The sequence below is a fragment of the Artibeus jamaicensis genome, unplaced genomic scaffold (genome assembly GCF_021234435.1).
Source record: "Artibeus jamaicensis isolate MK-2021 breed Jamaican fruit bat unplaced genomic scaffold, CSHL_Jam_final contig_886, whole genome shotgun sequence".
NCBI classification, from domain to species: domain Eukaryota; kingdom Metazoa; phylum Chordata; class Mammalia; order Chiroptera; family Phyllostomidae; genus Artibeus; species Artibeus jamaicensis.
Window position 1 is genome coordinate 341,360 of NW_026522002.1, and position 26,767 is coordinate 368,126.

General features: G+C 60.8%; 1 protein-coding gene across 9 annotated transcripts in view; it reads left to right on the forward strand.

The window, feature by feature from the left end:
* Positions 1 to 4,271: 4,271 nt before the first annotated feature.
* The window catches only part of CAMK2B (calcium/calmodulin dependent protein kinase II beta), a 52,224-nt gene continuing 29,728 nt past the window's right edge, over positions 4,272 to 26,767 (forward strand). For all 9 annotated transcript variants that reach the window (XM_053654827.1, XM_053654821.1, XM_053654825.1 and 6 more), the window contains exons 1-3: positions 4,272 to 4,440; positions 17,992 to 18,086; positions 24,557 to 24,616. In XM_053654827.1, coding sequence (XP_053510802.1) covers positions 4,376 to 4,440; positions 17,992 to 18,086; positions 24,557 to 24,616 — 220 coding nt within the window. In that variant the 5' untranslated portion in view covers positions 4,272 to 4,375. The remainder of the gene's footprint in view (positions 4,441 to 17,991; positions 18,087 to 24,556; positions 24,617 to 26,767) is intronic.

Genomic DNA, 26,767 nt, shown 5'->3' on the forward strand with positions numbered 1-26,767 from the left:
CTCTGCATGTCTTTATTACAAATCCTTCCTCCGAAACCCTGAATAACTGAGCCCCTGGGGCACCCAGGACCCAGCGCGCGCATCCCACAAAGCCCTTTTCGCTTCTTGGCGGTCCCACCGCGCAGCGTGGGTGGCACCGCGGGTGGAAGCCGGGCCTGGGGGTGGGACGCAGCCGGCCCCCAGTAGGGATGCAGGCTCAGGGCACACATGGAACCAGCATCAGAGTGAGGGGACGTGCTGGGTCTCCCAACGTTTCCTTCCCTCCAATGCAGGAGGAGCGCGCGGTGCACCTGGGCCCTGGCGCTGGAGAGAGGACAGCTCGTTCCCTCCTCGGGACCATTGGGTTTGCTTGTTTCCCCATAATTCTCGTTGACTTTTTAAAATTAGTACAAATATAATAAGTAAAAACATTCTTACTGTGCAAAGTTCAGCCCAGTTTTGACATTTCCTCTGCGGTATTTTTTTCCTTTTGAGTCAGGGTGCTGGGTCTAGGAGCCTGGTGCTGAGACCTGACCCGAGGGAGGGATGTTGGACAGGAAGGGGACCCCCAGCCAGCTGGAGGCCTAGGAGGGTGCAAGAGCGGTGGCGGGAGCAGGGCCGAGCCCCAGCCTGGTGGTGGGCTCAGCAGGGGGCCCTGCACCCCCCCCCGGAGCGCAGCGTCTCAGGGACAGCACTGCCTAGCGAGAAGGAGAAGGTCTGCAGGGCCCATCCCGGCAGGTCCTTGGGCTCAGCCTTTGGGCAGGACCAGGGCCATGTTGGTTAGCTTGGCTGCCTTGCTCGCTCCGTGTTTAGGTGCTGCAGACTCCCGAGGGAGCCTCGGGTGCCCAGCAGCACACAGGTGAACAAACAACAGAAAGTGGCCCCACCTCGAGGGCCCTCTCCTCCGCCTCCTGCGCCCTGAAACACCAGTGGCTCCAGGTGCACACTCGGCAGCTGCCACCCGGCCACCCTCCAGTGGTCACTTTGCTGCAGATTAATGCAGAGCGACAGTGCGACTTGGTGTGTTCTGTTGGTCTCGGGTACTTGCCCTCTCGCTTGGAGCAACAGTCATCACGGGGCCAGGACCGCAGCCCAGTTGCAGCATTCTCTGCACCTCGATTTCCTCATTTGTAAAAGGGGGGCTAACCATCCCCCCTCCTTGCAAGGTCACTATAAAATCCAATAAGGTGGAGGGTAGACATTTAGAAGAGTTTCCTGTATATAGTGAGTACGTTGTATATAAATCATAGATTGGTCTTTATCACCATTACTACCAGCATCACCATCACCATCATCATTACCACACCTTCATCACCACATAGCCCTGCCACCGGCTGCAACATCCAGGGCTAGTGATCGGAGAGTGGTGGGTTAGGGTCTCCCTGCTCTGGAGGACTGCAGCCTGCCCTTCCAGGCAGATGGCTGTGGCTGGAACTGGTGGTGGCTGTGACACCCCTCCCACAACAACAGGCCCCGGGGGTGAGGGGACCAGAGGAGGCCGTGGCTTCTTTGGGAGAACCAGCCTGTATGAAGCACTTTGGCTCTGCAGATGTGATGCTCGTTGCCATGGGGACCGTCCTAACAATAACCTCCCAGAACTGATATTCCCCACACCCGCCCCAGCCGCCAGTCGGGAGGGAGCACCCTTCTCACTGATGAAAGCCAGCCAGAAGGGACAAGGGGGTGGCAGAGAGGACGTGGGGTGCGGGGCGGAGGTGGGGTTGGGGGCCAGAGCCAGGAGAGAGGACTTCCGGTCTGGGGCCCAGGAAGAGCCACGGCTGACAGCCCTTCACCTTCCAACCACCCCACTCTGCCTCCTGGAGGTGGGGAGCGCACCACACTTCCAGTGGGGGTGAGAGTGGGATGCGGAGGCAGGGATGTCTGGGCCCCGCTGGCCCCACCACTCCCCACTGTGGTACCCTGGTCACCCCACCTTCCTCCCCCAGGGTTGCTCTGGGTCACACCCTCAGTGCAGGGAAGCGCTGCTGGAGGTGGGACCCCAGGTGCTAACAGGCGTAGAAGAGGGGCCTCCAGTTGCATCCCTTAGTGACCCTGATTCTTGTGTGATTTTGGTCCTGGGCAGCCTCCCCATCAAGGGAAGGAACCTCAGAACAAACTGTCAAATCGCTGCTGTGTCCTCACTTGGGGCCGTGGAAGCCACACATGTGTGAGTGTGAATGCATATATGTGTGAGTATATGTGTGCATGTGAAAGTGTGTGTGTGTGTAAATAAAGGAGGAGAGGTTGTTATGGAGCAGTGGTGATTCAGTCCCAGGCACCTCTCAGCTGGTGACGCTGGGCAAGTTGGTCCTCCTCTGTCTGTCTGCTGTCCCCTGGAGTAAGAGGGGGCAGTGCCCACACACATCTGCCTAGGACTGTTTGAGAATTAAATGAGATGAGACATGTAGAGTGTGTGCAAACAAATCAGTGTCCTTGTGACTTTATGGCCACATCCCCCCGGCCTGGACTTGCCTGGCAGGAACGGATGTGACCTTGGCGGTGCCCAGGCGCGACCTCCTGTTATTGGTTCTTGAACTGTAGTCGACTGCGGGGGACCAACTCCCCGCCTCCCCTGCTCCCCAAGGGTCCAGCATGTGCGGGCAGAGACTCCAGTGGGGTTGGGCACAGTTCAAGAGGGGCCTCCCCAGAGAGGTGCATTGCCTGACAGGACCACCAGGGTCACTGCCAGGTGTGGAGCCGGCCTCCCTTCAGCTGTCCCTGCTGAGATCAAAGCCATGCCCCACACAGGGTCCTTGCTGTCTGTCCCTGGCCAGGACTCATCATCACCTCGAGTATCTTCTGCCGCTAGCCATCAGCCGTAAGTCGGGTCTGCAAAGTCTACAGAGCCACCCAGGACCCAGACAAGGCCCTGCAGGCTGCCTGTGGGTCTGCTGGAGAGAGCCCTGTGCCAAGGGCATCCTGGTGGGGAGGCCCGGCTGCCCCCACCCCAGAATCTCTTCCATGTGAACTTTTACCCAGGAAACATTTATTGTGGCCTTGGGAGCTGGTCCTGGGCTGGCACCAAAGCAGGAGAAGCAGCAACATCAGCACAGCCAGGTGACCGGGGCTGGACTGCTGCGGCACCCTTCCTCAGGGCCTGCCCTGGACCAACCCTGGCCTGGCCCCGGGCCCCCCAGGAGTAGTGGGAGCCAGAGCCCACGGGCCCTCTGTGCTGTAGCCGAAGGCCCTGTTCTAGATGGCGCCTGGGCGTGGCCCTGGGGAAGCTCCTTGGTGGAAAAACGGGGTCAGCCCAGCCTCTCCAGCCTGGCCCTCCCCCCCGCTCCGCTCCAGGGCTACTTTCAAGATGGACCCTCTCCTGTCAAGCAAGAGCAGCAGGCTGACAGGCGGACTGACAGACAGACTCGGCCTGGGAGCAGGAATGTGCCCTCTACCTGGCAGGGGGCTGTGAGCTCTCAGCACCCTGAGTTCCTGATGGAGGGGCCCCTGTTCTCCTGACTCAAGGACCCTGGGCCTGAACTCACTTCCCTCCCTGGGACTCCAGTGCAGACACCAAAGTGTGGGGGGTGGGAGGGTGGGACCCTTGGGGAGGGGCAGCATCCACCCTTTCCTGTCCCACTGCCAATGTCCCAGGTTTGGGATGTTCCTGTGCAGCCTAGGGGCACTGGGACCCTACACAGCCTGTGTGGTGGGGGCCAGGTAGCATCTCTTCCCAGGGGTGTGGGGAATAACTCCTGTGGAGGGCGACACATGTCCTTGCCCCTCATTTAGGCCCCAGCCCCTCTTGCAGTTCGGGGCAAGATGGGCCTTTCCCGAGAGACAGGGCAGGGGTGTACTACTGTGTGTGAGTGTGTGAGTGTGTGAGCGAGGGTGTGCGCACGTGGAGGGGCCACCAGCAAGGAGCAGAGAAGGCAGCTCGTGCAGCCAGCTGTGCCTGTGTGTGAGGCCCCAGCCCCAGGCGTGTGAAGAGTGAGGCTGTGTGCACAGGAGGCATGTGCACGCGTGGCAGGTGCTTGTGTAGGGAGCGGGTGCAGTGAGAACGCAGGTGCGTGTGCAGAGGTGCAGGGAGCGGGTGCGTGTGCAGAACGCGGGTTCGGATGAGGGCGCGGGCGCAGGGTGTGTGCAGCGCGCGGGTGCGTGTTCGGGGCGCGGGCTCGGGTGCGGGGCTCGCGCAGGGGGCGGCGGGAGGGGCGGGAGTGGCGGCGGTAACAGCTGCGCCCGCGCTCCCCGCGCGTAGGTGTGCGGCGCGTTCCTGGCGGGGACGGAGCGCGCAGATCTCGCGTGTGCTCGCAGCCCAGCCCGGCCCCTGCCCGGCGCCGCTAGCCGAGCTGTCGCCCGCGCCCGCGCCCGTGTCGCCGCCGTGCCCGCGAGCGGGAGCCGGAGTCGCCGCCGCCGCCCGAGTGCAGAAGAGCGCACGCCGAGGCTGTCTGTCACCGCCATGGCCACCACGGTGACCTGCACTCGCTTCACCGACGAGTACCAGCTCTACGAGGATATTGGCAAGTAAGAGCCGCGGTGCGTGCGGGCAGGGCCGAGACCCTGGAGATCTGGACCCTCCGCGCCGCCGGTTCCGGGCGCACTGCGGCCCCGCGCGCCCCCGGCTCCTCCTGGCTCAGGGCCCGAAGCGTACCGCGCGGCCCCGACCCCCGAGCCCCAGGCCCAGCCGCCGGACCTTAGCGTGAGCGGCCTTGCCTGGCCCTGCCCAGCTCCGCCGCCCGGCCAGAACCCCCGGGCTCTGGGCGCCGGGCTCGGCGCAGCGGGGGCGGCAGCAGGTGTCCTCGGAGCGCCCGGCAGACGTGACGCATTAGGCGGCCGGAGGTCAGAGAGGAGGGGCGCACCGGGGTAGCCGCGAGGCCTAGAGAGCAGGGGAGGGGGCGGCCTGGGCCGGAGGGTCGTCCCCGAGTGGGCCTGGCTGTCCCCACCCCCACTGAGCAGCCGGGTGCGGGGGCGGCAGGACCTGCTCCGCGCTTGCTCCTCCGCGTGGCTGGATCCGCGCGAGGCGGTGGTGGTGGTGGTGGTGGGGGTTGCTCGCTCCGCGCCGGACCGCGTGGGAACAGCCTCTGCGGCGGGGGCCCCCGGGGAATCTGGGTTCTGGGGGATTTCCCCTCAGATCCTTCTGGAAAGAGGAGTCTGGAGAGCTGGTGACTGAGTTCGGGAGGTCGGGTCAGACCAGGGGGGCTGATATGAGGGGCGAGGTGGGGTGTCTGATGGGCTCCCTGGTTCAGGGTCACCGAGGTGGGCGGGGGCTGGTGCGACTCCGAGGCGGCGCTGGTGGGGAGGCCACGAAGGCGCGTTTCAGGAAGGACCTCTCCGGGAACAGGTGGCTCCTGCGCTCCGCTTGCCGACCTGGGCGCGTGGGGCGCCTGCCCTGGCTCTGCCCCTAGGGTCCCCTGGGTTGTGCGCTCGGTAAGTCAGGGTGGCTGCTCCAGCCTGATGCAGCCAGAACCCGGCCTCCTGCGTCGTCCTCTTCCTGCGCGGTGGCAGTGGCGCCGCTGGTGAGGCTTCCTCTTAAACATCCAGGGGCCGACCCTTAATTTTTCCTTCCTAAACACGCGTCTGTGGTGAAACCTCGTCTTGGTGAGTGATGCTGATCATCGGCGACAGCGGATGCCCTGCCTTGAGGAGTCGGGGCGGGGGGCACAAATCCTCCAGCTCACCGTGCACGTGCGGAAGGAAGCCTCAGCCTGGCGGCCGAGGGATGGTGAAGGGGAGCTCGGTGGGGGCAAGGCCAGGCCCTGGGAATCCATAGACCCCCTTCCCTCGGGTGGGGGCTGGTTGGGGGCCGGACCACAAGGCGAGTGGACCTGGAGAGCAGAGGAGAAGGATGGGGAGGGTCAGCCTCCCCCGGGGATTCTTCTGCCCCCCAGGGGGAGGCCATGGGCTACTGGTTCTGCCACCAGCGGCTGTGGGAGGAAGGTCACTCCTTCTGGGTTTGTACTGTTTCTCTGCTTTGCACCCAGGGGCACCCGATCCTTTCCCGTGAACTTTTCTGTGGATCCTCTGGGTCCATGGCTGTGTAGGGGCCCCCAAGCCCTGGCCTCTGGCTCCAGCAATAGCTGGTTAATGTGCCTGCTCTCACCCACTCACGCACTGGGAAATAGAGGTCCTTGGGGCAGCCCCCTGGGTGGAGAGGAGGTGGCAGACCCCGCAGTGCATGCTGGGCTCTCACCCTCTCCGTAGGGACCGGAGCACTGGGTGGCTGCCTACACAGAGGTGCCCAGGGACTGGGCCTGAGTGGGTGGGGAAACCTGGCTGCAGATGGGGCAGATGCCTGGAGGCGAAGCACCCGGGGCTGGGAGGGCTTCAGTTTTCCTGGCCCCTGGAGCCAGTGGCCCATTTATGGAGCTCCGTAGGTGCCAGGCCCAGGGAGAGCTGCCGAGGGGCCTGCTACAGCTCTGCTGGGGTGTCCTGGGCAGAGAGGAGGTCCAGGGTCCACAGTGGCTGTGTTGGCGGGCTGCTGCTAGCGCCAGGCCAGCAGGAGGCACAGTTGGTGCTGCTTCCTGGCCAGGTGGATGCGTCCAAGTTTATTTAAAGCTGCAGCCCCTGGCACCGGTCAGACGATGGGTGAGCTCCCTGCCTGGGGAGGGCCAGGCCTCAGGCCCACAGCTGCCCGCGTGACGTGGTCCTGGCTTGGCCTGTCCCCTCCGGCCTCCTCCCCTTCCCTTTGCCATCCACCCAGCTGCTGCCTTTGCTCAGGAGGGTGCCCTGGGGGCCTGGGTCGTGGGGTCTGAGGGCTGAAAGAAGCTCTTTTCTGGGGCCTGGCTAGGGACTCCCTTGTCCAGCTGGATGCCAGCCTGACTTGGCCCAGGTCCTGGGTTCAGAGCCACTCTGAGCGGGGACCCCTGTCAGGCACGGAACAGGCGGGAAGGCTCGGCCAGCACGGGCGGGCCAGCAGTGTGGGTTTTAAAATCCAGAGAACTTCCCGAGTAATAAAATAAACACTTGTATCTCCTCTGCCGAGTTACTCTTTGTCCATTTTGGCTTTAAGTTCCTTTTTGGTTACGAGCAGTAATGCTGTTGCTCTGGCGGCAATCCTGCCCACAGTGTCTGTCCTTCCAGGTCTGGCCCGTGTGCACCCAGGTGCTGTGTCCATAACTAGACGCAGGTGCTCCCTGTGTCTCTTGAGCTGTTACACGGACATGCTGGAGCTGTTTGCCCTCTGTGCAGCGTTGTGGGCACGAGGGAGGTGACACATCAGCTGTGCCCGCTGCTGTGCAGTGGCGGAGGTGGGAGTCCATGGTCCCGCCCTGGTGCCAGCCCCGAAGCAGGTCTGCGGGGTGCACAGGCCCCAGGGTGTCCTCAGGGTGTGTTCCCAGAGGCGGGTCCAAGTCCTCTCTGTGTTGCTGTGGCCACCAGCCCCCTCGGGTCTAACACTCTGGGCCCTTGAGTGGGCAGAAGAGGCTCCCGAGCCTTCCACTTTTGGGGCCATCTCCAGCAAAGTGCCGGCACTCCCCTAGAAGAGAGCCGCTCCCGTGAGGATTTGGACATAACAAGGGGTCATGGACCAGCTGTGTCGGCCTCCACGGAGCTTGTCCCTTTGAACCTGTGGTTTCATCTAATTAGTTGACCAGGAAGCATCACCCCTCCACCTGCAGGATTTAACAGAGACGATGTTGAGGGAGGGGGCCACCTGCCCCAGAAGTAGGGAGACTGACCTCCAGCCCATGCCCAGATGACCTTGGTGTGTCCTTGGCTCCACCCAGTGTCTGTCCTGTGGTGTGACCCCTGGCTGGGGCAGTCGACCCATTCTCCATAAGCTGGTGGCTGGCCAGGGTGTTAGTGGACAAAGGATGGAGTGCGGGGCAGGTGGGGTGTTGGTCCCTGACCCCTGACTCCAGAACCAGGGAGAGGGTTAGGGTAGAATGGATCCAGGGTGTTTGCTTCCTCCTGCTCTGCCTGGGGCATCCCTGCCTAGGAGCATCCCTGCCTCAGGGCCATTGCCTCACCTTCCTTCTACCCCCGAGGGCCACACAGCTCCTACCACAGGGGCTGCTCTCTGAGGTCCCTCCCCAGACCCCAGTTGGCCTCCCCTAACTTCTGGCACCCCCCAGCAGGCCAGGCAGCCCCCCACCAAGGTGGGGCTTCAGGCCCGGCTCGGAGCCCTGACCCCTGGCCCTGAATGCCAGCAGGGGTGGGTGCTGGTCACCCAGGAGCCCTGACTCAGGCAGAGGGTTTCGGCGCGCGCACGCGGCTGCTGCTGCAGGGCACACATGAAGGTGAGGCTTGTTCAGTTACTACTGGTGGTATTTTTATACCATAACCTACTTTGCTGGGAGCTAAGAATATAGCTTCGTTTGCTACCTGCGCTCCTTCTCCTCTGGTGACAGTCGCCGGCGGTTACACGGCACCCGTTACCCGAGGTGCTTGGTCTGCAGTCACCACCAGTTTGGAGGGGAGTGGAGGGGCACCCGGGACCTCTGACCGGGCGGGCCACATGGGGCAGGCGGTGCGTGCGGGCCGTCCACTCAGATCCTCCCTGCGCTGTGAAAACGCTGTGCCTCCACCACTGGCTCCTGTCGTGGTGCGCTGACCCTCAGCTCCGTGGCCTCACTGGTTGTGGCACCACCTTCGTGCCTTCCCCACACGGGGAGCTGTCCCTGGCTCCCCTTCCACATCTGGCCACGACTCTGCCCCCGTTTGGGTCCAGCGAAGCTTGAAATTTTATTGTATTAATTAAACTACAAGGACGTGATCATCTTGTGAAAACCAAAAAGCAACACACATGTATGTACGTGCAGTGAACGTGCCTCTTACAGCCATGTCTCCTCGCTCCCCCGAGCAGCTGCAGGGCACTTTCAAGTCTGGGCAGGGGCCTGCATGTGTACAGGCACACGAGGGCAGGTGATGTGCACGCATGGCTCTAAAAACGCAGGTGGTATCACATCACCGCACACCTGATTCTCTGTTGGCCCCCATGCGGCAGGTATTTCCTGAGGGCTCTCAGAGGCAGGGACACGTGTGTGGGCCGCTCCTCTGATGAGCATGACAAAGGCCTGAGGGGCCCCGGGTTTGGAGGGGTTCCCGCCTGTCAGGGGGTAAGGCTGTGGACCTCTGCCCTTGACCAGGAGCATGTCCCCCCCTTTGGGGTTGGAGGCCCTGCCAAGGGCCCTGAGGGAGAGATGGCATCATCGGGCTTCCTTTCTTCTACCTGAGAAATAGTCTAACATAGAGAGTTCCCTGTCTCGTCCACACTGAGCCCTGCGGCAGCCGCATGCCTTGCAGGCCCGACCAGGTGGAAGGGATAGGCCTCATCAGTCCCTCTGCCCCTGAGGCCATCTGGTCCCAGGCTAGAGACCGGCCTTCCTGGAGATTTCAAATATGTTTTCAAAAATTTAATTCTCTCCCTCTCTGTCTCCTGCAAAAATGGGGTCTGATTTGATTACTTTGAAGCATCTTTCACCGACCTCTGTGAGCCACTTGGTTGGTGCAGAAACCTAAGTGCAGTACGTGTCACCAAGGGTTTCCGAAGATCACCATATCAGCTTGTTATGTGAAACGCAAGTTTTATTCATGTGAAGATCAGGCTCTATTGAAAATAAAAGATAACTTTATGTCAGAGTTGGTTGCCAGCCGGCTGGCTTGCAGCAGCTTGTCTCCTGGTCCACTCACGGGTCCCTGGTGGATGCAGTTTTTCTGGCCCAGCAGAACAGTCCCAGTAACTAAGTTCCGGTTCTTTGCTCAGCCGGTCTCCTGCTTCTGCAGAGGTCTGGGGCAGACTGGCTCGGGGCAGTGAGGGCAGGAGGAGGGTGTGACCCTCTGACCTGCCACTTGTTGGTTCTCTGTACCCGAGGTCTCCCTACCCCCACCCCCCTAGGCTGCTAAGTGCAACACTGTCTAGAAGCCACGAGTATAATTCAAAGTTTTCGGGGGGGGGGGTTAATTATTTATTTATTTATTTATTTTGAGAGAGAGAAAAGGAGGGAGAAGGAGAGGGAGAGAAACATCAATGTGTGGTTGCCTCTCGCACGTCTCTTACGGGGGGTCTGGTCCACAACCCAGGCATTGAACTGGGGGTTGAATGCCCCCAGTTCTGACTGGGGATTGAACTGGCAACCTTTTGGTTTGCAGGCCGGCACCCAATCCACTGAGCCACACCAGCCAGGGCAGAATTTTATAATACTTTAAAAAAAACCCTAAAAACACACGGGTGAAAGGAACTTTAAAATATGCATTTAACTCAGCATATCCAAAATATTATTTAAGTAATTAATACAAAAATTATTGTTAAGTTACTTTATATATTTAAAAACACTGTTTTTGAATAGTGGTGTGTGTTTCCTGTTGGCGGCACACGCCAGCATGCAGCAGCCACAGTCCCGCTTCAGCTGCTTTGTGTGCTCACGGGGCTGGACAGAGCCCACCCGGACCTTCAAGGCCATTCCTGCGATGATGTTGATTACTTTGCATGTTTTTGGTTTCTTTTGCTTGTCTGCAGGTTCACTCATTCATTCGTGGGCTTGCACACTTGCCGTTTGCCAGCCTTTCCCCAGTGCTGGGGGACTGTCATGAGCCAGGCAGGGCACCCACCCGCCCGTGTGGGACATGGTGCGGACGCAGGTGTGCAGCATAACCACTCACACGTCCCTGCCCGGTGCTGCTCGTGCTCTGAGAGTGACCATGAAGGAGCCGGGGTGCCAGTTAGCGGGAGGTCGTGGCTGTATCCAAAATGGGGCCAGGCACTGGGGAAGGAGGGAGACCGCAGCCTGTGGAGGTCAGCAGTGAAAACGGGGGACATGGTAACTGGCCTCTCCGGAGTGAAAGGCTGGACGGTTGGGGGTTCTGCACACAGCCGTGTGCCTGCAAGTCGGGGCACGCAGACGGAACACACTCCTAGAACGATGCCCACGACTGAAGCCGACTCAAGGAGAAATGGGAAATTAGAGTAGACCTGCCACAGTGAGAGGGATCAATAAACAAATTTAAAAACTTCCATGCCCCACAAAGAAAAGCCCCAGCCCGGAGAACTCCACTGGTAAAAAAGTCTGTCAAACATTTAAAGTGTGACTACCAGTCCTTCACAGACTCTTCCAAAAAACGCAGAAGAGGACAGAAGTTTTCCGCGAGGCCAGTGTCATCCAGGACCAAGCCAGGCAAACACAGCAGTGGACACGAGACTATGGGCAGCGTCCTCGGAGGATCTGGGGCCAGCAAGACGCCCCGGGCAGCATGCCAGAGGCTGCTCACTGTGCACAGGGAACATCCCCCCAGGGTGAGAGGTGGGCTCAGCACACGCAATTCAATCGGTGTGGACAACGTATTTATAGGATAAACACAGAAGTTATGTGATCATCTCAATAGCTGCAGACGAAAGCTAACGGTTTCCTGGTAAAAACACTCAACCAACTAGAAACAAAAGGGAACTTCCTCAGCTTGATGAACGGCAGCTGGGAAACACCAGCAGCCACCTGGCTTCCCGCTGGAGACAGACCCTTTGCCCCCGAGGTCCCGGGAAATTCCATTAGAACCAAGGGCCCTGCACCACACAGTCAAGGCACAAAATTCACTGTACTTTATTCTCAGAATAAAAGTGGGAAAACCAAGGCCATCCACAGTAGCACCTGAGAAAGTAAGGCATTTAGGAACAAATGAGCAAAAGCTGTGCGAGTTGAACACCGAGCGTACAGACTGCTGTGGAGAGAAGTGGGAGACGCCTAAATAAACATGTGTGGACCGGAGACGCCTCGCTGCATTGCACCCCAGACGGACCACAGGTGCAGTGCAGTATCTATCAGAGATCTGGCTGCCTGTTTTTAAAAAAATTCACACGCTGACTCTAAAATTCCTATGGAAAAGCAGGGGACCTGGGAGAGCCGTAACAGCCTTGATGAGAAGGGCAAGTTGGAGGACTTGCACTTTCAGCTTTCAAAGCTCGCCATCCTGCCGCCGCAGCCAGGACGCAGGGGTGCTGCAGGCCCGAGGGTGGCAGGGGGCTGGGCGCGGGGTGCAGAGCAGTGCTGGACATCTTCGGCCAGTGGGTCGTTGACAAGACGATGAGCAGGGAAAGAATAATGGTCCATCCAACAAATGGACAACTGGGTGCCCACAGACCAAAAAAATGACCTAACACCAGATAAAAAATGATCTCGAAATGGGTTATAGGTGTAAATCTGTAGGATTTTTGGAAGGAAGCATGAGGGTGGTTTGGATTTGGCCGTGAATCCTCAGATTTGGCACCACCAGAGAAGCAGACCAGTCCAGGACGCCCCGCGGAGGGAGAGAGTGTTTGCACGTCGGGTGTCTAGTAACAGACTTGCATTTAGAATGTTCTAAGAACTCACTGCCTGGGAGGAAAAAGACAAACGACCCAAGTGGACAATTAATTAGCTCCTGAGAAGATGCTCGATGTCCTCAGTCATCAGGGAGACTCCAGTCAGAGACACCATCCAGTGCCACCTTAGTCGCCCTGGGACAGCAAGTGATGAATACTGGGGGCCCAGAGCGGAGGCCCTCGTGCAAGTGCCGAGGCTCCGGGGAAGGCCGCCACAGCATCCGGTTCCCCAGGTGGGTCCCTGAAAGGTGTCAAAATGTGCCCACAGCAGCCCCGACCGGTGTGGCTCAGGGGGGTTGGGCGCCGTCCCGCAGAGCGAAGGGTTGCTGGCTCAATTTCCGGTCAGGGCACAGGCCTGGGTTGCAGGTTTGGTCCCCAGTTGCGGCCCATATGAGAGGCAACTGATCAACATTTCTCTCCCTCCCTCTCCTCCTTCCTCCCCCTTTTCCTAAACATATATATATCTTTTTAAACCTTGTCCACAGCAGATTATCCATGACAGTCAGAAACTGGAAACATCCCCAGTGGCCACCCACGGATGACCCTGTGCCTGTGCAGTGGGTGCCGTCCAGGCCTTGGGTGGCAGCACCCGTGTTGGGTGCCAACCGGGGCTCGGTGTGGTGCATGCTGGCCGCACTGGTGCAGGGAAAGCGCTGTCACAAAGGCCACACAGTGTGCAACCCTGTTTACACACAGTGTCCAGCACGGGAGGCCCCAGCCGCTTAGTGCAGCGAGACCCCAGGGCTCTTTGAGGAGAACCTTGCACACTCAGATCATGGCAATGGATGTGAATGAAGCAAAAACCACTGAATTATGTGCTTTTTATGAGTGGATTGTGTGGCAAGTGAGTGACCTCTCACTAAAGATGTTTAAAAGCAAATAAAACCCGTGTAGAAAAACAAACCTCTCGCACCTGCATCTCTGGGTTGGCGTGACTGGGAAGTGAGCTAACAAAGTGTCGGCAGCCCTGGCCATGGCTTCCTGGGCACGGTCACTTGCGGTCCCGAGGACAGGGGCCAATGTGGTGCCCCGCTGTCACTCTGCCAACACTGGGGCACCTGTCATTGAGCCGGGAGACTGTGTGTGTGTACACACGTGTGTGTCAGAGGGGGAGAGAGAGAGAGGCCCCAGGGTGAGACTCACAGCCCCTCCCCGAGGGCTGCAGCTGGCCTGTATTCCCCAAACCTCGGCATTCCAGACGCCCAGCAGCTGACCTTAGGTCCAGCAGGGTCTCGGAGCAGATGAGGGGCTCGGCTCTCCAAGTAACTCGCTCACGGTGGCCAGGTGCTGGAGGGTGAGGCTCCCCAGGGAGCAGGGACAAGCCCGTGGGTGTGGTGACAGGCATGGGTGGAGGGGGCAGACACGCTGTCAGCAGGATTGGCAGCTCGGGGGTGGTGGGGCGCCCACGCCGGCTGTCACGGGGAACCTCCTTCATGCCTCCCGGGCCCCCCTCCAGGTCTGGGGTCTCTGGGCCCCATGTGGGTGGGACTGCACCCTCAGGGCAGGTGGGGCCCTCAGCAGCAGGGGATTGTCTGGAAGGTGTTGCATCTCCCAGTTCGTCTGCAGGCCCTGGAAGTGTGCACGTTTATCCTATGTCCTAATTTTTTCTTTCTTTTTTAAAAAAGATTTTATTTATTTATCTTTTAGAGAGAGAGAGGGACAAAGAGAGGGGAACATCAATGTGTGGTTGCCTCTCAAGTGCCCCCTACTGGGGATCTGGCTTGCAACCCAGGCATGTGCCCTGACTGGGAATCGAACCTGAAACCCTTTGGTTTACAGGCTGGCACTCAATTGACTGAGCCACACCAGCCAGGGCCTACAATGTAATTTTCTGATCCACATGAACAGACACTCATCTGGACAGTTAACCACTTTGCGTAGGCCTGGTGGCCTTCCTGATGGGGGTGTCCTTTCTTTCCTTTGCGCCTTCTTGACTTCCAGGTGTTTCCTGGTGTGGTGACCAATGGGCATCACCTCACTGTGCTGGTGATGCCATGGGGCAGGGGACATGGAGCCAAGTTATCCCCTCTATTTCCCTCTCCATCTCCCCTCCTTTCCTTTCCCCCTCCCTTAAAGGGTCCTCAGGAGTGTTTCTGGATGTCATCTTGGGGTCTGCTCCTTCTGCCTCCCATCCCTGGTAGCTCCTTGGAAGGGACATTCGGGGCTTCGCAGGCACCTGGGAGGTGAGCTCTTCCACTGGGATGCGGTCTGTCATTCCCCCATTCAAGCTGAGCTGTGGTGGCGGGTGGAGCTCAGTTCCCTCCGGCTCGTGCCCCTGGGTCCCCCAGCCCCAGGCCAGTCATCGTGGGTTCTGGGTGGTGGCTGGGGCTTGGCCTTTGAGAGACTTCTATGATATCACACGTTGCGGCTCCTGGGTGTTCAGCCTGGGCCTTTGCCCAGGACATTGCTGGGTGTAAGCAGACCATGGGCCTGAGCTCAGTGTCATCCTCTGCGCAGGGTCCAGGGATGTTCATCCTTCCCAGCAGTGGGGACGGTGCGGTGGCGAGGGTGCTGGATGGAATGTCAGGGTGGGGAAGGGCCATTTCAGAGCCTCGGCCTCCATGTCCAGGAAGGGGGGGCGTCATTGTGAGGTGTGTGGTCTCTACCCCGTGCCTGCCCCAGGTCTGGGGCCTTCGGCAGCTCTCCCTGCACCATCTCCGGGTGTGGGTTCAGGGGGACACGGCTCAGAGCCTGTGGGTGGGGTGGGTGTCCAGCTGCCGGACATCCCGACTGAGTGTCCACTGCCCGTGCCTGCTGGTCACAGCCGCTGGTGCCCCTGAGTTGACAGCTGTCTGTCGGCGGCGGCGATGTCATTCGTCAGCTGAGGGCAGACCTTGCTTTGGCACATGGTACTGAGGGCACTCCCTCCAAACACGCAGTTGTGAAGATGGCGCCGCCACCACCAGTGTCTTCCTTTCCCCTTATGGGCCCGGCACATACGGCTGCGGCATCCCCCACAGGTTTGTTGTTGCGGTAAAAATACGTCCAACGTGACATCCACCCCACCCAAGCCCTGGGTGCACACACAGCTCAGGGACAGCAAACACATTCCTGTCGCTGTGCAGCCGTCACCACCGTTGTCTCCGGAACTTTCCATCATCCAGTCTGACACTCCACCCCATCAAACACTCGTTCCCCTCCCCTCCCCCAGCGCCTGGCTCTACCATCTCCTCTGTGTTCTGAGTCTGACAACCCTGGGGACCCCCTGTAGCTGGGATTGAGCAGCATCTGTCCCCCTGGATCTGGTTTCTCTCGGCGTCATGTCCTTGCGGTCCGGCCTTGTCACAAAGGTGTCAGAAGCCCCTTCGTCTGCCAACGGGCCCATGCTGCTCCACTCTGGCCGTGATGAATGGCATGGCTGCAAATGCGGGTGTGCAAAAGACATATACGCCTCCTCCTGCACAGGCAGCGGCATCTCAGTGCAGGGTGGTGAGGCCTGGGGTGCTGCTCAAATGCAGGGAGGCCAGAAGTGGCTTGCTGGGGCCCCTTTGCTGGGTGCTGCGGCTCTGCCTCCCCCCACAACTTTCCTCTGAGACGGCCTGCACGTCCAGTGCCATGCTGGGGCTCCTGGCTGATCCCGAGATGTTCGCCTTCCTCGGGAATACAGCCGAGGGCAGTGAGGTCGGTGGATCTGAGACAGAACAAAGCGGACCTCCAGATGTCGTAGAGATTCCACAGCTCACAGGAAAGATCAAGTGGCCACACAGCCATCCTGTCAGTCTCCAGACACCTGCGGTCCAGTCATGGGCTACATCACAGGGCCCCACATGAGTTCGGAGGCCTGTGTGCAGCAGGCGGGGCTGCCCCTCCCACACCGTAGCTGCTCCCCCTCACTGTACTCTGCCTGACTGCTTGGCACTCCGACAAGTGGGGCAGACGGCTTTGAAGCGCTGCCTTTGAAGGTCCCCCCGCCATGGGGTATGGCCTAGCAGAGCAGCTGGGAGGATGTCGGTTCAGTCACTCCTGCAGCTGCATGCAGCCAGCTGTCCGCTTTCTTCTGAATTGGCGTTGGGGTGGCCCGCAGTCGGACTTGTTGGGTGCACTCCAGTGTGCAGCCTCTGAGCATGTGGGGCATGGGGGCGGTGGCAGGGTGACCCAGAGGCTAGAGCCCTGCTCCTGCAGGCCCTGAGCTCAGGCACTGGGGGGCCATCTTGAGAGCACAGTGGCCTGAAAGATGACATCAGTGTCCCCGGGCCAGGCAGTCTCAGCCGGTGGTGGGTGGTGACCCAGCTGGGCAGGTGAGAACAGCTCCTATTTGAACCACCACCTCAGGGAGAACTGAGCGGGGTGGTGAGGCCCTCCAGGTGGCAGCTGCAGGATGTCGCTGTGCAGGGGCTGAGTCTCACCTGGCCAGCGGCCGCTGCCCCTGGGCCACCTGGCCTGGTGTCTGGGGGGAAGCTGGCCATGCAAGGGCACTGGGCAGGCGTGTATGCCCTTGGCCCTGACTCAGGGCTTTGCTCTGACACCCCCGCAGCTTTCCCTAGCAGCCCCTGTGCAGGGGAGCAGGCGGGCACGAGGCAGGGGGCGAGGCCCGCAGGCACTCTCAGAGCCCCCAGGTGGGCACCCGAGCTGTGAGAAAATAAGCCCCAAGTGTGCCGCTGGTGGAGCCGGGCCGCCGCATCCGAAAGTTCCTCCCACCCCGCGGGCTGAGTTTTGTGGTGATCGGTCCTGTGTTTTGTCAGCCCCTGTTTCTGTACCCGTCGATGTGTTCACTTGACTTTGCTTCTAAGTCAGTGGATGGGACGGACGACACTCTTTGGTTTCCAGACTTGGGGCCGTCTGGGGTGGCTTAGCAGCTCACTGGACCTGTGGGGGTGTCTGTGCAGAGACGGGTGCCTGCCACCTGGGTCAGAGGGGGTGTGTGTGAAGTGCCCTCGGACACAAAAGTGATGGATTTGCTCACTGAGGGAGGCAGACACCCCAGGGCCCCGGGCAGCCACGTGGGGCAGGCAGCCCTGGACACGGCCTGTCGCAGGAGGGCCTTCCTGGGCAGGACCGTGGGCAGGGAGGCCCCCACTATGAGGGTACCTCTGTGCCTGGCCACAGTGGGGACTATAAAACACACACACAAGGGTTTCATCCCTTCCTTTTACTCAAGGCACTTGATTCTTTTTGGCTCCAAAATTTAAGCGCCCCCCAAAATCCAGCGGCCTCTTGGAGGGACAACGTGGTGGTTCCTCATTCTCAGGAACTCCCAGGCCACTGTGTGTGGTAGCTGAGGGCCTGTGTATGGGGGCCGACCCCTCAAGATGGTCAGTAACCAGGGGTCACCATCAGAAACAGCCTCCTTACTTTATGCTTCTTCTTAAGAAAAGGACCTTTTGAGGACACATACCCTGTACTCACAGTGGGAACATCACATGGGTCAGCTGAGGTGGGGGGAGCTAAGATGGGTGGCCCAGTCCTCCAGCTTCCCAGCTTAGTGACCTCACTCATCTCCACCCCACCCCACCCCCATGGAGTCCCATGTGGCTGCACTGACAGACACCACGCCTAGGGGACGCCCTCACTGGGCCTCACTGGGCCTTGGGACCCGGCCCGAAGCACCAGAGGCTGCACCCTGGGTTCTGCTGACCTGTGAGGGCTGGAGTCAGTGGACTGGCTGGGCTCGGCCCACTGCCAGGGAAGGAGCCCCCTGAGCTGGGGCAGTGTGGAGGCAGCAGCTGTGTGGGGAGAGAGCCCACAGAGCTCTGCCCACAGCCTGGCCTCATGGGGCAGGGGGGCGTCCACGGGGAGACTAACCAGCTTCCTCTCTGTCCCTGTCCCCGTCCACGCGCAACACCCAGGGGGGCGTTCTCCGTGGTGCGGCGCTGTGTCAAGCTCTGTACCGGCCATGAGTACGCAGCCAAGATCATCAACACCAAGAAGCTGTCAGCCAGAGGTAGGTGGGCCTCGAGCAGAGGTCTGGGCGCAGGGGCAGCAGGGCCTGGTGTCCTGGCTGTGGGGGGACCCAGGTAGGGTGGGAGGGACAGGGACCCCACCCTCAGATTCGAGGTCACACCTTCACAGGGGTTTGGGGACCTCACCTGGGCTGCAGGGGCAACAGCATGGTGGCCAGGCCTCTGGTAGTCAGATAATGCCGCCGGCCTGCGAATCTCAGGACAGAGAGCTTGGGTGGCAGGGAAGCCAGGGCTGCCCAGGCTCACCTGCCCACGCTCACCTGCCCCTGCTGAGGGGTGGTCCTCACAGGGTCGGGAAGTGTCCCATGTGTGGCAGGGCTGTGCCTGGTGGCCATGCTGCCCTGAGCGGGGCTGAGGGTCAGGTGGAGGCTGAGGGCGGTGCCGTCGGCTCCCGACAGGAGTCTAAGAGGCCTGGCCAAGGTGTCCTGGCCTCCAACCCCCCGAAAGTGCGGGGACCTGCCTCTGTCTGCAGGGTCTGTGGCCACAGCCCAAGGCCCTGGGGACAGGCTGCTGAGCCTAGACCACGAGACTCGCTTTGGTGTGTTTAGGTGCCTGCTGTATACCTTTAGGACTCAGCGTCCTCCTAGCCCAGGCAGCAGGTCTCAGGGGCCCGGTGGGTCAGCCCCGCACCCTCACTGCTTCCTCAGGGTTGAGAGCCTAGAAGGAGGGTGGCACAGGGCCCCAGGGTGGGCCAGGGTGTGAGGAGGGAGGCTCTGGGGCGGTGTGGCAGCACCTCTCAGAGACCAGGGCCTGTGGGCTTCGTGTCCCACCAGGCTGGTCCCGGATGGCTGTGCTACAGCCCGTCTCCCAGGGGTGAGGCCAGGCAGGTGCTGGGTGTGGGGGAGGCTGCTGGCCACCGGACTCCTGGGCATCTGGGAGGCCTGGATGCAGGATCCTCAGGGTGGACGGGAGGCAGGAGGGGAGGCCTGGTTGCCATCTGGGTCTCCCAGGGTCCGACAAGCTCCCAGGGAGCAACTGAGGGGCCGGCCCCCTGCCATGCCCGGGGAGGTGGGGGCAGAGGGGTGCCCTGGCTGGGACCCTGAACACCGCTCGCCCCAGAATGGCTGGCTGTCATGGACAAGCCCATCACTCCCAGCTGGTGCCAGGGGCTGAGTTAGATTTTTTAAATTTAATACTTAAATAGAGGATGGTGAGACATTCAGAATCAGTGAAGGTGCTGAATAATTAGAGATTATTAAACCGCTGTTCACAAAAGCAGTTAGAGGAAAATTAATTGACTGGGGTGAGAGATCATTGGGGATATGGGTTTTCTCAACATTTTCGGTTCTTGCTGCCTCCCCGTCCGCCCCCCCCCCCCAGCATTGTTGGCAGGACACGGCTGTTTGGGGCGATTTTGTTGCCTCGGAGGGCACCCTGGGAGGTGAGCTGGGTCAGTGCTTGCTGGGGTGAGCGTGCAGAAAGCAGGTGTCCCAGGAGTGACCCTTGGCTGGTGGCCACCCCCTAGGCAGGTCCTGGGCATTTACGGTGCCCTGACCGTCAGCAGCACTGTGCCTCCACTCATTGACCCCAGGGCCCTCAGACCGTCAGGGCCAAGGAAACCGGGCCTCCTGTCTGAGGCACAGAGCTGGGGGCACAGGCTCTGGCCTTGACCCGGCTGGGGAGGGCTGAGGACTCCTCAGGTTTGAGGCTGACCTGAGGGCAGGGCGGGGTGACCTCTCAGCAGGAGACTGGCCCCACAGGTGGGACTGACGTTGGGGAGACTGACCTTACTGTTAGGGTGCTGACCTCACAGGCGAGGTGACTGAGACCCCAGGTGTGCAGACGGGGGAGGGGGGCTCGCTTCTGTGCTGCCTCCCACCTCCAGGCTGATGCCCCTTTTTTGGTCACCTGGGGCCACCCCTTGCCCAGGGCCTGTGTGCCCCCCTGCCCTGGAGGCATCCCTGCAGAGGGTGGGATGGGGCTGAACACCCACGCCTGCCCAGCACTCCCTCACCTTGGCTTCCCACTGCCCATGACCCAGACCCAGAGCTGGGATGATGGTGCCACGGAGCCCGCTGAACTGGGTTAACAGGGCCGCAGTGCGACACTGCGGGGGCGCTGAGCCTGTGCCCACACCCCCCTCCCTGGGCCAGTACTCTCCCCTTCCTCCCCATGGCCACCCCTCTGCTCCTCATCCTCCACCCTACAGCCCCCCTATTCCTAAGGCCCTGAGGGCAGTGCCTCAGGAGGGAGGAGGGCTGGGCTGGGGGGCTGGGACTCTGCCAGGGGCTCACTAGCCGTTGTGAGGGTCCGGGATGGTCAGGCTGCACCCAGCGGCTTGGCCCAGAGGGCTGCCCCAGGACCGCTGCGCTGAAGACTCGTCGTGAGTCAGGAGCTAAGCTCAGGAGGCAAGCCGCCAAAGGAGCAGGGGTGGCAGGGCGGGGGAGCAGGGTGCCAGGGGCTGGCTGCGGGGGAACCCCTCTCTGGGAACTTGTGCCCTTTTCACAAACAGGCTCTGAAGGAGCCCTCTGAGGCCCACAAGCAGGGGAGCCGCCCGCCCCCAGCTGGATGGAGTGGGTTGGGCTTGCAGCTGGGGCCTGAGCAGGCCTAGCACTGCAGCCGCCAGCTGGACACACTGGGCCAGACCTGGGCACTGACTACCCTCAGCCCCGAGAGGCTGTTAGCACCAGCCTGGGCCTCCCAGGGGGGGGCTCTGTGTCTGGCTGGAGCATGCTCCCCACTCTGATCTGAATGGCAAGTGAGGCAGCAAAGACAGACTGCTGCCAGGGGCCCCTGATGCCCTGGCCTGAGGGGCTGCCAACCTTGTCCCCCCTACCCGTGTTCATTCTGCCCTGGGGCCTTGGCCATCCTTCTGTGCAGAAGGGGATGATGACCCCAGGGCGGGGCGGTCAGTGGAACACAACACATTCCCCAGCTGTGTTGGTGTCCCCAACACAACTCTCAGATCCCTGCCAGCTCTACGTGGGGCTTTCTGGGCAACAGCCATAGTGGTCCTGTCCTCAGCTGGCACCCTTCGGTGTCCCAGCCCCTGTCCCAGGCCAGGACCCCTGCTGTGCCTGCCTTCCTGCAGGCGGGGCTGGGAGCTGAGGAAGGGGGAGGGCCCCGTGCTGGTGGAGGCGGGGCCTCCTAGTGTCCGCCCACCTGCCCGGCCCCAAGGGTGTGGTGTCCAGCAGACTCCCTGGGAGTAGAGAAAGCCCTGGTACGGGACTGTGAACTTTTCAGGTAGGATTTCACACCCAGTCGTTCCCAATTTTTTGGAACAATCGTACCTGGGGGAGCAATTGGCAGCCCCCTCCCATCCATCCCTCTTCCACCAGCCCAGCGCCTCTCACGTCCTCCTGCCAGTCATGGTGCTGCTGCCGCTGGCAGCTGGCGAGAGCCCCAGCGCCACCTCCTCCCTCCTGCCTACCTCTTCCTGGCTCTTCTCCCCCAGCCCCAAATCCAGGGAGCAGCTGGGGGCCAGGAGGGCGGGAGGTGGGGGCTTGGGAGGGGGGATGGTGCCCGCAGGGAGGGGGGCTGTCCCTGGGGGGCCATGAAGGAGGCCACCAGCCTTGCAGGGAGTACTGTCCTGCTGGCCTGGGGGACTCTGGGCGCCACTATGTGCCTCGGTTTCCCCTGTGATGGTGGCCACTGCAGGTCTACACTTGCCCTCTGCTGTCTCCTGCCACCCTTAGTGGCTTTCTCGTCCCTCCTGACTACTCAGGTGCCTAGGGGGACCTGCTGCCTTGCTAGGGGGCTGGTGAGGAGCTGAGTTCAGTCCCCCCCACCATTCCCCGGGGCGTTATTGAAGTTCAGTGTGTGTGACCACCTCCAGGCACCTCTCTCTTCTGCCCCTCCCCCCACAACCAGTGTGGGGCTACTTCCATTCCTGGGCCCCTGCCCCAAAGCTGGGGACCCCACACCTCTCACGGTCCTGGGGTTCACACAGCTGGGTAGCTGATGGGGCACCACAGGTCCGGGCTAGCTGACATTTTTTAGTAAAGTTGGTTTGATTTTGTTTGTTGAGCGATTTTATGGGTTGCAAATGAATGCTGTGTTTTATACGTGGGTGTTTCTGTTTAGGAAAAGTAAATAGCTTGTTTGATGCCTTTGCCAGCCCTCAGCAGGGTGGGCGAGTGCACACCGCCCCTCCCACCTTTGGCTCCAGGGGGGAGCACGGCTCCCCTGCTGATGTGCAAGTGGGGCGTGGACTCTGCCCAGGGCAGACTCCGCCCAGGGCAGGCTGGTGTGGGTGGCGCAGGTTCTCCGGGTCAAGCCTACGTAGGTGTTGCGTGTGGGCTGTGACAGTGTGGCCGTGACAGTGTGGCCGTGACAGTGTAGCCACGTCAGTGGGGCCATGGTGGTAGGGCCTTCTTTTTCTACCCCCTCCTGTCCCTCCAACATCACATAATGTCAGCGTAGATGCCTGTTCAGGGCTCCTGTCCCCAGAGCAGGTTCTGTGACAAGCCCTCAGCACGTTCGATCAGTGGCAACGGGTTGCAGTAATAAGATACAGTCCTTTCTGACCCTTACTTCCCAAAGAGGGGCTCCCACATGCATTGCTCTCAGGGGCTTTATTTATGACCAAGGTCAGGCAATTTTCCCAGAGAGGACCACCCCTCCTCCTCCAGGCTCCCCTGACCTGAGCCAAGGCCTGTCCAGCGCACGCAGTCTGGCACCCCTGCTGTCGGGATGGCCAGCAACACTGCAGCCTGGGCTGCAGGGCGGATGTGAGCATCCTGTGGGCGCTGGGCTTGCTGCGAGGGGGAACTGCACCGAGGGCACCATGTTCTTAGAGAACACACAGCCGGGGAGGCTCAGGAGTGTGTGCATGTGGACATGTGTGTGGGTGTGCACACATGAGCATGTCTGTGAGTGTGTGGATGTGTGTCTGTGCATGTGTGTGGACCTGTGCGTGTGAGAGGAGACCTGCACACAGAAGTGCTGTCTATGGGAACCCGTGCTGTTCTTGGAGCTTTTCTCGAAGTTTGGAAAATGTTCATAATAGTAAGTTTAACAAACACTGTGGAAGAAAAAGCACCCTGTGAGCCCACTGCCCTCCCCTCCAGCCCCCCACTTCTCCTACGAGGGAGGGAGGGGCAGCCAGTGTTCAGGCCTCACATGTTCGGACCCCGCCGTTGTGTGTGGTATTGGAAAAGCAGGACCCAGGCCGTATTCTGTTGTGTCTTCGTTCATTTGTCCGTCTGGTGGGGGTGCGGGGCTGCTCCCAGGTCTGCGGACACCGTGGCTGCCACCCAGCTGTGGAGACGGGACTGTGTGGCTGTAAGGGGTTGTGAGGAAGCCCTCCTAGCGCCAGGGACTCGGGCGGCCAGGCAAGGTGCTGGGGCCGTGAGCAACCCCAGCAGGCAACAGTGCCTGTCCTGGGGGAGGGGGGCCCAGCTGGCCGCCGCCGGTGGCCCCTCTCTCCTGGGGACTTCTGTCCACAGGGTAACTTCCTCATTCAGGAAACACACATGTGTGTTTGCAAGTACATACATGTGTCCTGATCCCCCCACAGCCACAGGGTCTCGTCCCTGCTTCTGGGTGGCAGCCACAGTGTCCCCAGACTGGGGAGTAGCCCCGCACCCCCACCAAATGGACAAATAGACGAAGACATAACAGAACATGGCCTGGGTTCTGCTTTTCCAACACCACAGGTGTGCATGTGTGTTTTTTTGTGTGTGAGTGCATGTGTGATGGCACGTGTGTGAACACAGCACAGTCCGGCTTTTCCCACGCAGCCTTGTGTTGGGCATCGGGGATGCGCACAGTCGCCCGGTGAGTCCAGTTGTGTGCTGCTGCCGCAGTGATTTCTGCGTTCTCCAGTCGGGGGAATGAGGGTGTTTTCAGGTTTTTGCTTCTATGATCTCCATCAGCTTTCAAAATCCTCCTGCTGCCTCTGTTTCTGGTGGGAACATTGCTGGGTCCTCAGGGGAGGGGTGGCCTCTGGAATGGAGGTCCGACGTCTGGGGGGTGTGGGCACAGGGCCAGGACCTCCGTGACATCGACACCCGCTGCCAACTTTGTGTAAACACACCCACCAGACTTGGGCCCCTGGCTGTGGCTTGTGCATGGGGTGGGGGTCAGGTACTGTGCCCTCTTTCCAGATGTCTTGCCCAAGGCCCTTGGCAGGACAGCCACCAGACAGCCACCTCCAAGGAGCAAATTAGGCTTCTGCAGAAAGCTCTTCTGCTGTGGGAGGAGGATGAGTGACAGGCCAAGCCAGTGCCGTCTGTCCAGCTGCTAATGTACACTTCCTATCTTCCTGAATCCCCTGGGGGGACTTTTGAAGCAAGGGAGAACTTCCCACTCCCTGCCTGCTGCACTGGGCAGTCACCTCTGGGGACACACAAGTCCTCCTCAGGTGCAGGTGGTCAGAAGGCCAAAGCTGCAGGTGTCAGGTGGGTCCCTTGCCCATGAGTCTTATGGCTGGCAGCTGGCCTGGTGCGAGGCATAAGGAGTGACTGGCTGCTGGGGCAGCAGGTGACTCCATGTCCCTTTCTGTCCCCAGATCACCAGAAGCTGGAGAGAGAGGCTCGGATCTGCCGCCTCCTGAAGCACTCCAACATAGGTGAGAGGCTGAGGGGGCGGGGCGGGGTCACACCTCCCTCCCGCCAGCAGGCAGCCTGTCCCTTCCAGACACCAAAGGCTTCTGTCCCCTTCCCCACTGATGCCCCCACCCTCTGGCCCCAACAGAACGTCTCCTCCTGGAGGGATTCTTGGGGTGGGGCCGCCCCTGTGGGAGGTTATGGCCGGCTGCACCACGGAGAGTCCCTGTCCACCCTCTGTGACTGGCCAGTCCTCAGAGCTGACCCTGGGGACCCTGGCCCCTCCAGGGTCCTGACTCTTCTCTAGCTGTGCTGGCCCAAATGTGGGGGGCCTGTTAGGGGCATTGGGGGGGCAGTGTCTCATTTCCTGGGGGCCTGGCCCCTGCTCTTTAGTTACAGACTCTGAGGCTGAGTCTTCTGGGGTCACTGGGGTCAAATTTCTGACCCGTCCTGAAAGAGAGAGGCTGGGGGCCCCAGGAGTCTATGCCAGTGCACTGGGATTCTGACACGGCGTCCACAGGGGCCCCAGCCCACTCCTCACTGGCTGGGGGATGTCCCTGCACACCCAGGGGTCCAGTCTGACTCCCCCACTGAGTGGGGCCCTTCTGCCACCAGGCATCATGTCCAGGCTTGCTCTGCACACACCCTCTCCTCACCAGCCCCAGGCCTGTGACCCCTGAGCACCAGCCAAGGCTGAGCCCCCATTCTGAATGACTTTCAGGAGTCCCCTCAGGCAGGGGAGGGGCCCAGATGCTCTTTGGGAAGGAGTTTGTGGGCAGCTCTTCCGCAAGACGCCGAGCTGTGCTTGGCACGGTTCTGGGTCAGTGCCGAGCGGTCCCCGAGGTCCTTGCTGCAGCTTCATTCCAGAACACGGGGGAGGCAGAGCTGAGACTTTGGGGCTTAGACGGAACATTCCAGAACACGGAGGAGGCAGAGCTGTGAACTGATGGCTCTGGCAGCCTCCCCGCTGTGGGATCACACAGCATGTGTCCTTCGGTGACAGCTTCTTTCCCGGGCATGACATCTGCAAGGCCATCCTTGTTGCAGCAAACGGCAGGGTTCCCTTCCCTGTCCAGGCTGCTGGTGCCCCCTTGGTGCACAGGGGTTGGTGATGCTCTGTTCACCCATCATCGACAGGGGCTCTCTGCCTGTTGCTTGGGTGGCCATGAGCGCCAGTGGCAGCAGCCTGTCTGGCACTGCCTCCCGCTCCGTGGGTGTGCGCTGGGCAGCGGGCTGCTGAGCTGGGTGGGGCTCTGCGTTCTTGGCTGAAGGGACCACCAAGCCTTTTTGTCCATTAGTCTGGGGGGCCTCACTGCACCCTGCCTCACTCTGTTCCTGCAAAGGCTGCGCAGGAGCGCAGGGAGCCCAGCTCTCCAAGGAAGAACGTCCAAGGGTTTGCATGCATTTCATGGCCACACGATCAGCATGTGGGGTGCTGCCCGTGGGGAGTAGGGTGTAGGGCTGGGCCCCCACCCCCTGGTGGTTCAGCTTCTCCTTAGAGACAAGGTAGGCCCTGGGCAGAGGAGACAGCCAAGTGCCTTCCCTGGGTAGAGAGCCTTGCATGGGGACAAGGCGGGGACAAGCTAGGCCCTGCTGCCCCCGGGTGTCCAGAACAAGCACAACTCACAGAGGCCCCGCACACATGTCTGTGTTGTACCTGCCTGTCCCAAGAGACCTCAGGTTGGCTCCTTTACCCACCCCCTTGTCCTGAATGCCCAATTCAGCCTGTGTAGGGACCAGGAAGTCTGGAGCTGAGACCCAGCCAAGGGCAAGGGGGCTTCCACCTCACTTTGGGGCTGGAAGCAGGGCACTTAGAAGCTGCCACTCAGCAGGCAAGCAGGTCCCCAAACCCCCTTGTTGTCCCCAGGGTCCCTGAGGTGGCAGATTAAACAGACCCTCACAGGCAGAATCTCACAGCCTTGTTAAATGTGGCCGGCGCCCCATTGGGATTAAGCAGAGCCCATTACCCTCTGCTCAGAGGCTCATCTGACCTTCCCTGGCCTCTCCCAGCCTCCCCTCTGCGCACCAGCCCTCCCCGCTCCCAGGCCTGGCTCTGTGATGGCAAACTTCTACCCCTTGTTTTGGGGCTGGCACTGTACTCCCTCCCACGCTGGTGCCAGAGAGGCGCGGCCTTGGGAAGACGTCCTGCGGAGACCAGTGCAGGTGGGCCAAGG